This window comes from Chiloscyllium punctatum, chromosome 11 (assembly GCF_047496795.1).
Source record: "Chiloscyllium punctatum isolate Juve2018m chromosome 11, sChiPun1.3, whole genome shotgun sequence".
In the NCBI taxonomy this organism is placed as follows: Eukaryota; Metazoa; Chordata; class Chondrichthyes; order Orectolobiformes; family Hemiscylliidae; genus Chiloscyllium; species Chiloscyllium punctatum.
The window spans coordinates 77,911,877-77,930,575 of record NC_092749.1 but is presented as its reverse complement, the minus strand read 5'-3'; the positions used below and the strand labels follow the sequence as shown (position 1 = coordinate 77,930,575).

At 40.9% G+C, this 18,699-nt stretch overlaps 1 protein-coding gene across 2 annotated transcripts in view; it reads right to left on the bottom strand.

Annotated features, from left to right (window-relative positions):
- The window catches only part of ezrb (ezrin b), a 130,972-nt gene that overhangs the window by 7,033 nt on the left and 105,240 nt on the right, over positions 1–18,699 (bottom strand). For both annotated transcript variants that reach the window (XM_072581085.1, XM_072581084.1), the window contains exons 8-11: positions 17,159–17,255; positions 15,642–15,805; positions 10,273–10,403; positions 6,298–6,458 (exon numbers count right to left, since the gene is read on the bottom strand). In XM_072581085.1, coding sequence (XP_072437186.1) covers positions 6,298–6,458; positions 10,273–10,403; positions 15,642–15,805; positions 17,159–17,255 — 553 coding nt within the window. The remainder of the gene's footprint in view (positions 1–6,297; positions 6,459–10,272; positions 10,404–15,641; positions 15,806–17,158; positions 17,256–18,699) is intronic.

Sequence of the window (18,699 nt, the reverse complement as noted above, 5' to 3'; positions counted from 1 at the left end):
GCTGTTCTTTTCAAATAATATTTTACTCTACTGTTAATCCCCTCTAGTCAAATAGAAGCAGTTCTTAAGATATACAGACAATTGAAGGACTAAACAAGACAGATGTGAAGTCTGCTTTGAAATGATGAGTATGGGAAAAGTATAGTTAAACATCTAAAAGTTTGTGTAAAAACAAATTTAGATGTTAGAATAGAAACATGTGACAAATATATACCAGAGGGATACATTCATTATTTGCTAAACTATCTAAAATGATGGACCGTGCAGTGAGTTCAGAACTTAAAGCCATATATGTGAGATTATCCAAAGTTTCTGTTGGGTCGAAGTTTTGATCATCAGGCAAGATAGATAATTGGATAATGTTTCAAGGGAAAAGATAAATAAAACAAGGCTGTGCACTGTTTCCAAATCAACCTCTACACAGAAGGAATATTCAGAGAATTAGATGTAATTCTTGGAGTAAACAATTGGGCAAGAAAGTGAGCTTGTAATACACTGACGATAAAATGCTACTGGCAAAAGTCAGAAGAGATGCAAAACATCATGGAACAAGTAAAATTCAGAAATATGGGTTGGAAATGAACAAGTAGTTAAGGAAAAAATTTACAAGGGATACATTAAAAAAGCAGCTTGAGTGAAGGTTGAAGTAGGTGCTACCATACAGGGACAAGTAGATATCATTGGTCTTAAATGGACACACCTAACACTATGGTCAATGTGAAGCAGAAGGACTGATTAAGGATAGTCAACATGGCTTATGCAGGATAGATTTCAAAACTAGGAGGTCATAAGTTTAAAAGATGAGGGGGAGAGATTTTTTTTAAAAAAAGGGTCCTACGGGGCAACTTTTTCCACACAGAAGGTGACATGTGTATGGAATGAACTGCCAGAAGTGGAGGAGGCTGGTACAATTACAACATTGAAAGAGGAAGGGTTGGAGTGGATATGGGCCAAAAACTGGCAAATGAGAGGAGATTTATTTAGGATATCTGGTGGGCATGGACAAGTTGGACTGAAAGGTCTGTTCCCATGTACATCTCTAACTCTACATTAGAGAGAATAGAGGCAGACATGAAATTTCGTGCAGTTTTGGGAGGAATACATTAACAACTTTGTATTGAAGAACAAAAAGCAAAAGTAGTAGTTGTCGAGGGTGAGGACTAGTTCCACCAATCAAGATGGAGGGGTACTGGCTGGATCAGCAGGAGAGGAAGAAACAGAGGGCTTGGAGGCCTTCATCACAGTGGATGGACATGTATAGGGACTGGAGAGAGATAGGTGCACACAACAAGGTAGATTTTACAATTGGGGAAAGGGAAATTACGATGCTGTAAGACAGGATTTGAGGAGCTACGTTGGGAGCATAGGCTGTCAGGGAAGGATGTGGTGGAAATGTGGAACTTTTTCAAGGAGCAGATACGACGTGTCCTTGATATGTATGTACCCATCAGGCAGGAAAGAAATGGTCGTGTGAAGGAGCCTTGGTTGACGAGGGAGGTTGAATGTCTAGTAAAGAGGAAGAAGGATGCTTACATAAGGTTGAGGAAACAGGGTTCAGACAGAGCAGTGGAGGGATACAGGATAGCCAGAAGGGACCTGAAGAAAGGGATTAGGAGAGCTAAGAGAGGGCATGAAAAATCCTTGGCGGATAGGATCAAGGATAACCCCAAGGCATTTTATGCGTATGTGAGAAACCTGAGAATGACGAGAACGAGGGTAGGTCCGATCAAGGACAGTAGTGGGAGACTGTGTATTGAGTCGGAAGAGATCGGAGAGGTCTTGAACAAGTACTTCTCTTCAGTATTTACGAACGAGAGGGACCGTATTGTTGAAGAGGAGTGTGTGAAACGGACTGTTAAGCTAGAAGAGATACTTGTTAGGAAGGAAGATGTGTTGGACATTTTGAACAACTTGAGGATAGACAAGTCCCCCGGGCCTGACGGGATATATCCTATGATTATGTGGGAAGCGAGAGAGGAAATTGCAGTACCATTGGCAATGATCTTCTCGTCTTCACTGGCAACTGGGGTGGTACCAGGGGACTGGAGAGTAGAGAATGTTGTGCCCCTGTTCAAAAAAGGGAATAGGGATAACCCCGGGAATTACAGGCCAGTTAGTCTTACTTCTGTGGTAGGCAAAGTAATGGAAAGGGTACTGAGGGATAGGATTTATGAGTATCTGGAAAGACACTGCTTGATTAGGGACAGCCAGCACGGATTTGTGAAGGGTCGGTCTTGCCTTACAAGCCTCATTGAATTTTTCGAGGAGGTGACCAAGCATGTGGATGAGGGTAGAGCAGTGGATGTAGTGTACATGGATTTTAGTAAGGCATTTGATACGGTTCCCCATGGTAGGCTTATGTGGAAAGTCAGGAGGCATGGGATAGAGGGAAATTTGGCCAATTGGATAGAAAACTGGCTAACCGGTCAAAGGCAGAGAGTGGTGGTAGATGGTAAATATTCAGCCTGGAGCCCAGTTACAAGTGGAGTTCCGCAGGGATCAGTTCTGGGTCCTCTGCTGTTTGTAATTTTTATTAATGACTTAGATGAGGGAGTCGAAGGGTGGGTCAGTAAATTTGCAGATGATACGAAGATAGGTGGAGTTGTGGACAGTGGGGAGGACATTTGTCGTTTGCAAAGGGACTTCGATATGTTGCAGAGCTGGGCTGAGGAGTGGCAGATGGAGCTCAACCCTGCCAAGTGTGAGGTTGTCCATTTTGGAAGAACAAATAAGAATGCGGAATACAGGGTTAATGGTAGGGTTCTTAGTCAGGTGGAGGAACAGAGGGATCTTGGGGTCTATGTTCATAGATCTTTGAAAGTTGCCACTCAGGTGGATAGAGCTTGTAAGAAGGCCTATGGAGTATTATCGTTCATTAGCAGAGGGATTGAATTCAAGAGTCGTGAAGTGATGTTGCAGCTGTACAGGACTTTGGTTAGGCCACAGTTGGAGTACTGTGTGCAGTTCTGGTCGCCTCACTTTAGGAAAGATTAGATTAGATTAGATTACAGTGTGGAAACAGGCCGTTCGGCCCAACAGGTCCACACCGACCTGCCGAAGCGCAACCCACCCATACCCCTACATTTACCCCTTACCTAACACTACGGGCAATTTAGCATGGCCAATTCACCTGACCAGCACATCTTTGGAGTGTGGGAGGAAACCGGAGCACCCGGAGGAAACCCACGCAGACACGGGGAGAACGTGCAAACTCCACACAGTTAGTCGCTTGAGGCGGGAAGCTTTGGAGAGGGTGCAGAGGAGATTTACCAGGATGTTGCCTGGAATGGAGAGTAGGTCGTACGAGGATAGGTTGAGAGTTCTCGGCCTTTTCTCGTTGGAACGGCGAAGGATGAGGGGTGACTTGATAGAGGTTTATAAGATGATCAGAGGAATAGATAGAGTAGACAGTCAGAAACTTTTTCCCCCGGGTACAACAGAGTGTTACAAGAGGACATAAATTTAAGGTGAAGGGTGGAAGGTATAGGGGAGATGTCAGGGGTGGGTTCTTTACCCAGAGAGTGGTGGGGGCATGGAATGCGCTGCCCGTGGGAGTGGTAGAGTCAGATTCATTGGCGACCTTTAAGCGGCATTTGGATGGGTACATGGATGGGTGCTTAATCTAGGTTAGAAGTTCGGCACAACATCGTGAGTTCTATGTTCTATGTTCGATGGATGTCCAGGGTGAAGATAAGGCTGGAGAAACAAAACTCATGGAAGTGGAGAGCATGTGTGGTGTCCTGAATGAGGAGAGTTCCTGGATGAAATGGGTACAGGATGGTGTCAAGAGTTAATTTCAGTGGGGCAGGAACAGCAGGGCAGCCAGGCTGGTGAATTCTGGATTAAAAAATAAGTAGAACCTTGCAGTGCAGGTTTCTGGGACTATGGAGGTTGGAGGCTGTGAATGGGAGATCCCCTTAGGTGATGAGATTGCAAATGGTCTGGCCATGGGAGGGGAGGCACCAACTTATAGGCACTTCCTTCTACTGACCCTTCGACCACCATCTCACCTCCCAAAATTCTCCCACAACGTCTCCTTGAAATCCTCCCACTCCATTCAGACCAAAGGGAATAGGCAAGGACCCCAACCGAGCTTGCTTCTTCATCAAATACATGTCCATTTTCCACAGTTACACTGGCACTATCCCACCTTTCCCTCTGCTACATTGATGACTGTATCGGCGTCACCTCATTCTCCCACAAGGTAGTTAAACATTGAAAGTTCACAAATACCTTTCACCCTGGCCTCAAGTTCACCTTACCCACCTCAGACACCACCATCACACCCCCCCCCCCCCCCCCCCACACCAGAGTCTCCACCCCCCACGACCAGAGTCTGCATCTATAGCAGCCGACATCTACTTCAAACCCACTGACTCCCACAGCTACCTGGACTACACCTCCTCCCACCTCCCCCTCCTGTAGAAACACTATCCCTTAATCCAAATTCTTCTGCCTCTGCCAGGAGGCACAATTTCACTCCAAGCCATCCCAGGGCAGATTCCTACTTCAAGGACTGCAATTTTTCCTTCCATGTGATCAACAATGTCCTCCAATGCATCTCCTCCACTTCCTCCCATGAACTGTAACCCTCTAACCACAAAAAGGATTGAACACCCCTGGTCTTCACCTTCCACCCCATAATCTCCAGAATCAGCACATTATCCTTTGCCAATTTCCACCACCTACAATTAGACCGCACCCGGAGAGATATATTTCTCTTCCCACCCCTACCTGAATTCAAGAGGCGCTATTCCCCTCGTGACTCCCTCATAAGATCTATGCTGCCCACCAACCCACCCTCCACTCCTGCGGTCTTCCATTGCCACTCCAAGAGGTGCAAAACCTGCATCAACACCTCTGCCTTCACCTCGGTCCAAGGCCCCAAAAGGAACCCTCCACATCTGGCAGAGATTTCCCAGCACATCCAAATACCTCCACTTGCTCCCACGAGGTAGTCTTGATGTGGTCTCCTCTACATTCGGGACTCAGGACGCCGACTCACTGAACTTTTCAGGGAACGTCTCTGGGACACCAAACAATCCCACCACCCTGTGGCTGACCACATCAACTCCCCCTCCCACTCTGCCAAGGATACGCTGCCTCCACTACCAAATGCAAGCCAAGTGACGACTGGAGGAGGAATAACTCATCTTCAGCCTTGGGGATCCTCCAACTACACAGCAACAGTTACCTCATCTCCTCTCCCCACCCTGTCCCAGATCCAACCCTCCTCTTGACTTGTACATCTTCCTTCCCACCTACCCACTCCACCCTCTCCTCCAAGATAATCACCCCCCACATTTACTTTCTCCGCTATCTTATCCCTACTCCCCTTCACATTCCTGAAGGGCTTATGCCCAAAACACTGACTCTCCTACTCTTCTGATGCTGTCTGACCTCCTGTGCTTTTCCAGCAGGACAGTTTTCAACTTGGAGTAAAGTAGTTGGGACGCATTGAGGTTATACTGGTATGACCTCTTCTAAAGTACTGCATGCTGTTCAAGTTGCTCTGTTATAGGAACGATATTATTAAATTGGAAATGGCTCAAAAGATTTAGCAGGATGTTGCCAGGAATGTAGGGCTTGATAAATAGAAATAGACTGGAAAAGTTAGAACCTTTTCTACAGGAATGTATAGGAAGTTGAGGGATGAGCTTGAGGTACATAAATCTTAAGCAACATCACAAAATGTGATTAACAAGGGTCTTCTCCCTACAGTGGGGTGGAGCTCCAAACTAAGGCACATTTTTTTTTAAAAAAAGCAAGAGGAGGAAAGGTTTAAAAGAAAAGGATATGAGGAGGAACTTTTTTTAAGAAAAAAAAAGGTGATTAGTTTGTGGAAATGAACTGTCAGAGAAACTGGTGGATACAGGTTTAGTTACAATGTTTAAAAGGTATTTAGATAAAATTCAGGAATAGGAAAGGTTTGAAGGGATACAGCCAAAAACAGGGAAGTAGGATTAGTGTAGCTTGGGAGCATAGCATAGACTCATTGGACCGAAGGGTCTGTTATCTATGTTGCATGACTAGGACTAAAATGTAAGATATTCTTCATACAAAAATAAGTAAGCTTTTAAATCCAATTCTTTGACTTGCGTAAAGGCTATTTACTTGACACCAGTTCACCAGTACTTTCAATTCACACACAAACAAGTTTAGTGCCGTGGAAAGGCCTATCTGCCATCATAGTAGACAGAAAGCAGGAACAATTGGAACACAAGTGTCATTAAATAAAGAACTGCGCAAACTTTGTGAGAAGCCATATTGCTTCAGTTAGAGCAAACCAGCTCTTACCAATTGCTCCTGGCTTTTCATTTGTTCCTCAGCCTGTCTCTGCAACTCTTCTTTTGCTTGAAGAACTTCTAGACGTTCAGCTTCTAGACGTTCAGCCTCGGATTGCGCTCTTTTCCTCTCTTGTTCCAGTTGAAATGCCCGCTGCGTCTGCTCAGCCAAGTCTAGCGTCCAAAGTAAATTTTTTTTTAAAAAGTGCAATCAATTGCTGCAAATCCTACTATGACAACATATCTAATTTGCTGCAAATCCAGAGTTGCCATGTAAAAATATGCAGAAACTGGAGGTCAAAGTCGAAAAGTGTGGCTGTGCTTTTCCAACACCAGTCAGGCAGCACTCAAGAAGCGGGAGAATCATCCCTCTATCAGGAATGAAAATATGGTGGCAATAATGGAGACTTGGGACAACAAAACAGAACTATATATTAAATATTTCTGGTGCAAGTGTTCAGAAAATATAGGAAAGGAAAAGCTGTCAGCAATATTAATTAAGTAAAATAAAGAGGGTGCTGAAGAAAATGACTGTCCCAGAGGGGTGAAGAGGCTAGTTGGTTGAAGCCAAGAAAATGGAGAGATACTCTTACATTGTTGTGTGCAGCAAATAAGCTACCAGCTTGTGGAGGAACAAATTTGGAAGAAAATTACAGGGAAGTGGAAGAATTAGAGTGGTTGCAGTTATCCTAATATAGCCCAAAACAGGAATAGTGTAAACAGCAGAAAAGTTGAACAACATTTTTTAAAAACAGTCCAGCAAAGGAGGCATTCCTGGATCTGATTCTTGGGAATGAGGAAGGCCAGAGTGGAACAAGTGATAGAAAATTAAAACCAAGCCACAGTACAATAATTAACGTTTTTTCCCCTGGGGTGAGGAGTATGGGAAGAAGAACAAGCATGCGAGAATGAATGAAGAGGGCTGTGGGAAGGATGGAAATGTCAGTTTCAACAGAGAGAGAAAGGATTGCTAGATAAATTAGAAACAAAGAACAACAAGCAAAATGGCAAGTGAAAAACAGATTGCCTTTAAAGATGACAGAGCACAGTTAAAATACATTCCATCAGAGTCACCCTGATTGACAACAGAGACAGATAAGGATGCAGAAAGAGGGTGCATAGCATAGTTTTTTTATGCGAATAGTTGAACCTACATTCAACTGGATTCTCAGAAATGGAAGTGGAAAATCACAAAAACAAAAAAGTGAATTAGACAAGATGACAAGAGACTGGCAACTACCATAAAGAAGTTATTTCTATTTGGCACACTTTATGAAAAAGGTTGTAGAAAAATAAGGAGACAAACTAACTAACCTGTTAGGTCCCTAACAGATGAAGGCAAGTCGTATAATGGGAGATGCTAAATCAATACTTTGCATCTATCTTTAACCAAGGTACAAAATACTGCTCAATTCATTACAAAAGAAGAGTAATTTGAGATAATGGTTGGGCGTAAATTGATAAGTAGTATTTGATAACTTTTAAATACAATGAGGCCAGGACAAGATGAGATGAACAAAATATACTGAAGGAAGGTGGACATTAACATCGAGGCAGTGGCTATTATTTTTTAATTTTCAGTCTCTAAGTCATTCTAGAAGATGACAGAATCGCAAATGTGGTACCCTGATTTGAGAAAAGGCTGTGTAGTTTGGGCAGCACAATGGCTCAGTGGTTAGCACTGCTGCCTCACAGCACTAGAGACCTGGATTCGATTCTAGCCTCGGACGGCTGTGTGGAATTTGCATATTCTCGTTGTTACTGTGTGCGTTTCCTCCGGGTGCTCTGGCTTCCTTCCATAAAATAAAGATGTGCAGTTTAGGTGAATTGGCAATGCTAAACTACCCATAGTGTTCCAGAACGTATAAGTTCAGTACATTAGTCAGGGGTAAATGTCAAATAATTATGGGAGGGGAATGGGTCTGGGTGGGTTACTCTTCAAAGGGTCGAGGTGGAATTGTTGGGCCAAATGGCCTGTTTCCATTCTGTAGGGATTCTATGAGTAAATCCAGCACCTACAGACTAGTCAGTTTAATCTTGCTTAGAGTCTAAGAGTTAAGTTTCTTTGGCCCATTGCATCCACATCAGTCAAAAACAACCACTTCAAATTTCCTAATCCAATTTTCTCGCCTTATGCACCTTGACTGACGAGAAATCTTTAGAATCAATAACCTGGCCAAATAATTAAAGGAAAGCCAGCATGGATGAAAGATGTCCTAATAGTATTTTAACTAATTCACATTAGTTTTTGATCAGGCAATAGAAATGGTAAATGTGTGTAATACAATTGATGTCGACTATATGGTCATCCACAACACATCTAATATGAGTGGCACACATCAAATATGTACGTACACAACATCACAGCTTTAGATTATAGGGTTTGGAAGCAAACTTGGTACAAAAATGGCCAAGTGCCAGCAAAGTGACAGGTGAATGCTCCCTTTTTTGTTGAACTGGAAGGAGGTGGCCCAAATTGGGTTTCAGATTTGGGTGTACATGATACAATTTCAAAATCTATCATGGCATGGAACTGGAAGCACTGTGCACTAAGGGGAGAATATCACGAAACATTAAAAAGACTGATGGAACAAAAATAGGTCAATGAAGTTTAATGTAAGAGATGTGAAGTGATTCATTTGGCTAGTAGCAGCAGGGGCAAAATGTAAACTTAATACAATACTAAAAGATACAGGATATGCATAAAAGTGCATATGCGCATAAAATCACTGAAACGGACAGGGCAGGTTGAGAGACTATATTTTATCACCACATGTATGAAGATATAGTGAAAAGCATTGTTTTGCATGCTATGCAGGCAAATCATATTTTGTATAAGAACAGAAAGCTGAATATAGTGTACAGCTAATAAAGCATATAGAATCCTGGGCGTTTTAGACAGGGATGCAAAGGAACAAAAGAACTTCTGATCAATTTGTATAAAACAGGTTTGGCCTCAAAAAGGGAACTTTGCATCCAGTTCTCAGCACCACATTTTAGTTTTAGGGAGAATGCAAGAAAAGGTTCATAAGAATAAACCTTTTTCCCTTATCCCTGGATTAAATGGCAAGGTTACATGGAGAAATGAGAAAAGCGTGGAGTGAAATCATTAAATGCACAATAATTACAGGATTGTTACATTACTGATATATAAGAGTACCAAATGGTGAATTCAAGGCATGGAATTACAAATTCTCTTTCAAAGAAATCAGTAAAATTTAAAAAGTAAACTTAAAAACTGATCTATTTTCTTTCACTGAAACATACACAAAAGGTTCAACAATAAATAAAAGTTTATTATGCAAAGGAAAGAGAAAAGTAGTGAAACAAAACAAACCAAACTATATACATAAAACTTCAGATTCCTGGCAACAAAGTCCCAAACACCATTTTACAATTAATCAAAACTTGAAGACATTTTCTGTCTATTTTACTTAACTATTTATTTTCCAGTTCTGACTTTTGACTCTCAAATAAGAGCTCAGACTTTCATAGCTTTGACTAATCAATGTGATCTCTAACCACTGCTGGTCTCAAAGTTGCCACAAATTGATGCTCCCATCCTGGAGATAACTTTAATCCCAATAACTGCTTTGAACAAACTCAGTCTCAACTAATTTAAAGAAAAAATACCTGCCAATCCTAGCTTCTGCTAATCTAATGGCTTTTTTCCCCTGAATAAGCTACAAAATAGAAGCAAATTTCCATTAACATCCAGGAGGTCTTAAGTCATCTGTTCACTGACACGTTCAGGTTTAAAACTACGGTTTTCGAATTGAAACCCATTGGAAAATTATTTTCTAGAGTCTGGATTTTAACGTTATCACATCTTTCAACACTGTATACAATACAGGACGACCGCCTCCATTTCATGTGAAAAATATCAGAACAGCAACAACCTTAGAACCAATTAAGAACTAGAAAATACTCAATTTTCACCATGCTAATTTTGAGACTGGACAAGAGAACATTACGATTTTACTCTTACCCTTTTCAGCTTTCTTTGTCTGATCTTCGTACAGTTTCAGCTTCAGCATCAGATCTCTAGTTTCCTTTTCCATTTGTTCTTTTTCTTTCTCTATTATCTCCCGCTTTTGCTTCTCCTGCTCCAACTGTGCCCTACACACAGAACAGTTAAAGATTTAAAGATGGACTGCACATTAAAAGCAATATCTAGATAAAAGCTTGATTTTTGACAAGTCTTTTTTATACTTGTGTTAGGCAGAATTTTTGTTAAAAAAAAAGAGCTGTAAGTGTACAAGCTGCACAAAGCTGCCAATTTAGCTTATCTGCGCATGGGTCTATTAAAACTTTTGTTCCTACTTTAACTCATTGTCCTCATCCTGCATCACACTCAACCTTTCTCTTTCACTATTTGTTGGTGATTTGAGAAGTGTAAATGATTACTTTTGTTTTTAATCAGTTAGGGAATGAAGAGAATTTTAAAAAACTCAAATGCATCCAAAAAATCATTGGAAACAGTGGTTTCTTCTTCAGATAGAAGAGGTTCAAATAATTCAAGTTAAAGCAACGAGATTGTCACTTCATAGTCATATCAACCTTAAATTTTCTTAAGGTCATAAATCATTACATCAACTACTGGGCAGAATTTTAAAATGCTCAAGTAGTAATGATCATGGAGAATCAAATGATGTACCTTCAAGATTATGGCCATTGGATTCCAAAAAAAGGTTAAGTGCTTGATATAATGAGATAATATGAGTGCATATGACATTATGAAACCCTTGGTTGACAACACTATGCTCTCATCTGTAATATTGTTAATAATAATCCAGGCCAAAGTGGTAGATTAGGTTCCCCCTGTACAAAATATAGAATCAAGTAGTTAAACATCTAATTGGATGAATGATCCACAAAAGCAACTCAGATTTTAAAGCCTATATTGTTCTTACATGGTGGGGAATCAATGTTATAAAACAAAAACAAAATGTTGCCCCTAAAGAAAAAAAGAACTATGAAAGAAAGTAATGTGAAGAACAGAATTCAGAATATTTTACAGAAAATCACAAAAAAGGAGTCTTCTACTGTTGATCTTCTGGTAAAAATAATTATGACCCACATTGCTAACTGACATAAGGGAATTTGCTATTTGAATTCATGTATTGCTGGACATCAGAACGCATCTAGGAAAACTTAAAGAACAAAATTCACAACTGATCTTGAAGGATTCTCTTTGGGAGAGATCACAGCACAGAAACAGATAAGTGCAGCTTTGCCGTAAATTTACAATAGTGTGTAGAGTGGGCTCTTTGTTGATTATATGTGAGATCGGTCTCTTGATTACATTTTAAAAATAAATCGTAAGTATTAAGTTAGCTTGGAACAGTGTTTTATAGAGCAAAACGACAATGCTATTTTTGGAGTCTGCAGATTGGGAGGAGTAAAAATGGCCCGGAGTAGAGTGATATACTTTTTTTGTCAAATGTGGGAATTGTGAGAGAGTTAATGTGTTAAGGATCATATCAGCAATTGGTTGCGAATCCTAATCAGATCAAATGGATCGACTGGAGTGACAGATAGAGGCAATGAGGAATTTACAAGAGCAAAGGGGGTGTGGATGGATAGCAGTTATAGGAAGGGAGAAATGACACAGGTACAGTCACAGATTGGTTAACTCCAGGAAAGGTACGTGAGCTAGGCAGGTAGTATAGGAGTCTGCTGTAGCTATCCCCATTTCAAACAAATATGTTGTTTTGGAAATCGTAGGGTGTGGATAGGTTCTCAGGGGAATGTAGCACAAACAGCTAAGTTTCTGGTATCAAGGCAGGCTGTAATGTAACGAGGGGTACGTTGGATTCCAAGTAAATTATTAGGTTAAGGGACTCTAGTCCTAGACACAGAGACACTTCTGTGGCTAGCAGCAAAAATTCAATGGAGTGTCGTCTCCTTGGTGCCAGGATCAAGGATGTCTCAGAGGGTGCAGAATGTGCTCAAAAGGGACAGGGACCAGCAGGAGGTCATTCTACACACTGGAATCAACGTAGGAAGGAAAAAGGTTGAAATTCTGAAGGAGGAGATTCTGGGGGAGAAGCGACCTGTACAAGGAGGATGGATTGTACCTGAATTGGAAGGGGACTAATATACTGGCAGAGAGATTTGCAAGAGCTGCTTGGGAGAATTTAAAATTAGTACGCTGGGGGTATGGGACCCAGGGAGATAGCGAGGAAAAAGATCAGAGACCAGTACAGTTGAAAAAAGAAGCCAGTCAGGGCAGGCAGGGACGAAAAGAACAACGATAAGACTGATAAATTAAACTGCATTTATTTCAATGCAAGAGGCCTAACAGGGAAGGCATATGAACTCAGGGCATGGTTAGGAACATGGGACTGGGATAACATAGCAATTACAGAAATGTGGCCCAGGAATGGCAGCTTAATGCTCCAGGATACAAATGCTGCAGGAAGGCTATAAAGGTAGGCTAGAGAGGAGGGGTGTGGCATTTTTGATAAGGGATAGTACTACAGCTGTGCATAGGGAGAATATTCCTGGAAATACATCCAGGGAAATTATTTGGGTGGAACTGAGAAGAAAAGGGATGATCACCTTATGGGGATTGTACTATAGATCCCCTAGTAGTCAGTGGGAAACGGAGAAACAAATTTGTAAGGAAATTTCAGTTATCTGTAAGAACAATAAAGTGGCTATGGTAGGGGATTTTAACTTTCCAAACATGGACTGGGACTGCCACAGTGTTAAAGGTGTAGATGGAGAAGAATTTGTTAAGTGTGTACAAGAAAATTTTCTGATTCAGTATGTGGATGTACTTGAGAAAAGATGGTGCAAAACTTGACCTATTCTTGGGAAATAAGGCAGGGCAGGTGACTGATGTGTCACGGGGGAGCACTTTGGGGCCAGCAATCATAATTCTATTAGTTTTAAAACAGCAAAAAAAGGATGGACCAGATCTAAAAGTTGAAGTTCTAAATTGGAGGAAGGCTAATTTGACAGTTTTAGGCAAGAACTTTCAAAAGCTAATTGGGGGTTGATGTTTATAGATAAAAGGATGGCTGAAAAATGGGAAGCCTTCAGAAATGAGATGGAAGTCCAGAGACAGTATATTCCTGTTAGGGAGAAAGGAAAGTCTGGTAGGTGTAGGGAACGCTGGACGACTAGAGAAATTGAGGTTTTGGTTAAGGAAAAGAAGGAATAGTGTCAGGTATAGATTGGATAGATAGAGTCAATTCAAAAGTATACTCCTACTGCCTTATACTTTAAGAGGGAAATCAGGAGGGCAAAAAGGGGACATGAGATAGCTTTGCAAATAGGGTTAAGGAGAATTTTTTTTTTTTTTAAAAAAAAAGGGATTTTACAAATACATTAAGGACAAAAAAGGGTAACCAGGGAGAGAATAGGGTCCCTCAAAGGCAAATTGTTCAGCGCACTAGAAAAATGAGGGAAGATACTAAATGGGTATTTTGCATCAGTATTTACTGTGGAGAAGGACGTGAAGGATAGCGAATGGAGGGAAATAGATGGTGACATCTTGAAAAATGTCCATATTAGAGAGGAGGAAATGCTGGATGTCTTGAAACGCATAAAGGTGGATAAATCCCCAGGACCTGATCAGGTGTACCAGAGAACTCTGTGGGAAGCTAGGGAAGGGATTGCTGGGCCTCTTGCTGGGAGGTTTGTGTCATCCATAGTCACAGGTGAGGTGCCGGAATACGAAGTTGGCTAACATGGTACCACTATTTAAGAAAGGTGGTAAGGATAAGCCAGGGCACTATAGATTGGTGAGCTTGATGTTAGTGGTGGGCAAGTTGAAGGGAATCCGGAGGGACAGGATGTACATTTATTTGTAAAGGCAAGGTCTGATAACAGAATAAATCAATATGGTTTTGTGCATGGGAAATCATGTCTCTCAAACTTGAGTTTTTTTGTTATTCTTCAAAGAAGATTGATGAGGGCAGAGCAGTAGATGTGATCTATATGGACTTCAGTAAGGCGTTCGACAAGGTTCCCCATGGGAGACTGGTGAGCAAGGTTAGATTTCATGGAATACAGGGAGAACTAGTCATTTGGATACAGACCTGGCTCAAAAGGTAGAAGACAAAGGGTGGTGGTGGAGGGTTGTTTTTCAGACTGGAGGCCTGTGCCACAAGAATTGGTGCTGGATCCACTACTTTTCATCATTTATATAAGCAATTTGGAGGTGAGCATTACAGTTAGTAAGTTTGCAGATGACACCAAAATTGGAGTAGTTCACAGCAAAGAAGATTACCTCAGATTACAACAGGATCTTGATCAGATGGGCCAATGGGCTGAGAAGTGGCAGATGGAGTTTAAATTTAGAGAAAATGAGGGGTGATGCATTTTGGGAAAGCAAATCAGAGTAGCACTTATACACTTAATGGTAAGGTCCTAGGGAGTGCTGATGAACAAAGAGACCTTGGAGTGCAGGTTCATAGTTCTTTGGAAGTGGAGTTGCAGGTAGATAGCATAGTGAAGCATAATGTTCTGACCAATAAAGGAAAGCACTGAGTATAGGAGTTGGGAGGTCATGTTAGGGCATTAGTTAGGCCACTGTTGGAATATTGCGTGCAATTCTGGTCTCCTTCCTGTAGGAAGGATGTTGTAAAACTTGAAAAGGTTCAGAAAAGATTTACAAGGATGTTGCCAGGGTTGGAGGAATTAGAGCTGTAGGGAGAGATTGAATTGTCTTGCAGCAGTTTTCCCTGGAGTGCCAGAGGCTGAGGGGTGACCTTATAGAGGTTTATAAAATCATGACAGGCATGGATAGTATAAATAGACAAGGTCCTTCCCCTGGGGTGGGTGGAGTCCAGAACTAGATGGCATAGGTTTAGGATGAAAGAGGGAAAGGATATAAAAAAAAGGGACAACTTTTTCATGCAGAGGGTGATGAGTGTATGGAATGAGCTGCCGGAGGAAGTGCTGGAGGCCATTATAATTGCAGCATCTAAAAAGGCGTCTGGATGCGGTATACAAATAAGACAGGTTTAGAGGGACATGGGCCAAATGCTGACGAATGGGACTAGATTGGGTTGGAATGTCAGGTCGATGTGGATGAGTTGGGCCAAAGGGTCTGTTTCTATGCTGTACATCTCTATGACTCTATATAGAAAAGAGTAGACAACCTGTAATCAAGTTCCACAATAAATCGATGAGCTAAAGAAACAAGTCTCCGGGCTAAACGCTGGCCTGCATACCATACTTTGGTTTCCATAGTGCCATCTAGCTGAATAAGTAGATTGAGCCTGGGAATAACATCTCATTAAATACATCACCTTGAGTGAGTGTGCTATCTTTGAGTCAAGAATGAAGCAAAATCACTTCTTTTGTCAAGTATGCAGAAAAGGATACATAAAGGTCCAATACCTTTCCAATTGTCTCTTGTGCTTTTCCTCACGAGCCTGGGCCTTCATCTGCTGTACTTCAATGGTATCAGGTTTTCGACGCCTCATGTACAGCTCATGGTTGCCCATACACAACTGCAAGATTCTTTTATTTATTCTTAGACGTGGAGCATAGAAAATAAAATCCTGTAAACAGTATAAGTGTGTTCAATTTATTTCCATATCTAAGCTTTGCCCCAACAAATCTGAAAAATCGGTCTTCAAGTAGGCATTCACTTCCTTCCATGGAATCAGAGTCCAACATTCTTTTATTACCCCAAAAGGTGGGGGGGACTATAAATCAGAAGAACCAAATTTAGTATGTAATCTCCAAACCAAGAAACTATGAACAAGATTCCACCTTTTGTTGCTCTTATTTCAAACTAACGAAGAGTGGAAATTGAGAACTGCAAATCTTTTGCCACTGTTCAACAAACAAGAGATGGATAATCCTAGCTATTACAGCCAATGTCAGTGGCTGAACAATGGCGATACCAGACTATAAAAGTGAATAGTTTGGAGAATTACTAGTTAAAAGAATCTCAAAAAGAACTGTCAAATGTCTTTTGAGAGTGTCACAAAACAAAAAAAAAAACTTATTGGAGAAGATGTACAATTAAAACAATGCTCATGAACAGGCTAAGTTTATTTAACGGGTAGAAGCAAATGTCAATTATATTTGGAAGCAATGTTTTGTAACTAATATGAACCCACCGCTCTGATCTGGAGGAAATTTTATTGCCTTGGTTGATTTTGGGGGGGGGGATGAAGTTTAATTGAAAATAGGGAAAACTAAGAACTCTCATTAAAGAGGGAATTTGTCCTGGTTTGAGGAGGGTGACACAGATCAGGTGAAAGTGAGGTGGGGATTGCTTAAGTGAGGGAGACCAGGCAATGGGGCAGAAAACTCTGTGGATGAGCGTGAAGAACGAACAAGAGAAGGTGCAAACTTGGTCTTGAACAAAACGTATAGCAGTGCACCCCAGAGATTGCTTATTTGACCTATAAGAATGTAAACTTGGGCAAGTAAGACAATTTCAAAACATGCAACTGATAAACATATTAGCATGGCAAACTTCAGAAGTACACAGGCTGGTGGAATGGACAATGAGTGCTCATTAAATTTAATGCAGAGTTGTGAAGGGATTCATTTTGGGAAGCAGAACAATGAAAGGCAATAAAAACTAAAGCGCGCAATTCCAAGAGGTGCAAGAACAGAGTTACCTAGAAGTACCTATGCGCAAATTACAAGAAGGTGGGGGTGGGGGCATGGCTGAGAAAACTAGTAAGGCACGTGGTTTGGGCCTTTATAAAACAAGAACAGAGACAAACTTTACTCTGAAGTATTAACTTAACAAAATAGCACCAGTGGAAAATAGTCAATCCTGTTAAATAAAACAGATTAAGTGCACATGAAATCCAAGAACTAGTCCAACAGTAACAGTTCTAAACATTCAGAAACAATCTTTCCATACAAGAACTAATCCTTGGAGAACTCACCGGTGCTTTCTTGTCAATGGGTTTGATGACAAATTTCTTGTCATTGAATGAGATATTGCGGATTTCACTCCATGGGAAACCAATCTTGGGTGTTAACCTAAGATTGAAAAGACATCTTCAGTTTTAGGCTGGGCATCAACTAAAGGATTTAATTCCATACATAATCAGCACCTGTCCAGTCATTATAGACCTATTATTATTTGAGCTGAATTTTCTGTACATTGAGAAAAAGTAATCATTTAAACAGGTGAAATCCTAGAACTCTTTGTCATTTGATTGTCATTATTAAAATTTGGAAGTGAAATTCCGAGACAGTTATCAATTTAGTCTCAGAATGTAAATCTTCTCCTCTACCTCCCAATTTAAATCTTGCTTGAATAAAAAGAACAGGAATGATGGAATTTAGTTATGCAATTGAACCTATTTTTGGTTTCTTTACTCTAAACAATATTTTATTGACTGGCTTTTCTTTAAAACAAGAAAGCAACCCTCAGAGTCGCGAGTGCAATTCTTGAAGAACAAGGACTGGAGTAGGTTTAGTGATTTCCTATGGTGCACAATTGAGACTGCTGTGGTGCATTCTGGAAAGGTTGAGGTTATTTACCTTGGATGAGAGAGCTACAAAGGGGAAAAGGTGAACATATTTAAGAGGTTCATGAAATCATGGAGGGTTTTGACAGTATTAAAAATAAAAGTTTCCAGAAACATGGGATAGGTGGCGTTTGGCTGAAGCAGACAGCAGGAGGAAAAGAAAAAACAAAAATTGAAGTTTCCCTGTATTTCAATACTGAACTATTTAATATATTTGCTATTTTCTGTTCTTAAAGCCATTTCTAAAAAAAAAATCTAAGCTAACACCCACTGCCCTTTGATTGAGCCTCAAATTTTGTCAACCACTTTCAAAACTTAAAATCCATAGACGGTTTACCAAATTCCCATCAACCATGTTCATTAATTCATCAAAACATTTAATTAGTCAAAGAGAATGCCTTTTGGAAATCCATGCCAGTTCTGAAACCACTCCGAAATGCCTGTAATTATGCCCCCAATTATTTCCTACAACTAATGTAAGTTGCCCTGGATGCCTTACTTTTCTTGATAAAGGGTTTGCCATTTCAAAAACTCTGACATCTCTACATAACTTAGGGAGACTTAGGGTCCCACCGTGCATCATGTATTTCGTTGTTCTGCCCAAATGATCATTTATTCAAATTGAATTTCATTTGCCACTGACAAGCCCATCTATATTCTTCTGTAGCCTCAGGCTAGCCTTGCCATTTACCACCCCAGTTATCAGACCAGTCAGAACCGCCTTTGTCGTTGCCAACTTCATTTGGTGTATCACAGTCCTCCCTGATTTTTGTACCCACATCATCCTTCTCACTAGTGAACACTGAAAGCATTCTCTTAAAATTCTACCCATAGAAATAGAAAGATACAGCGCAGTACAGGCCCTTCGGCCCTCGATGTTGCGCCAACCGAAGCTGCCCTAACCTACACTAGCCCAATAACCTCCATATGCTTGTCCAATGCCCGCTTAA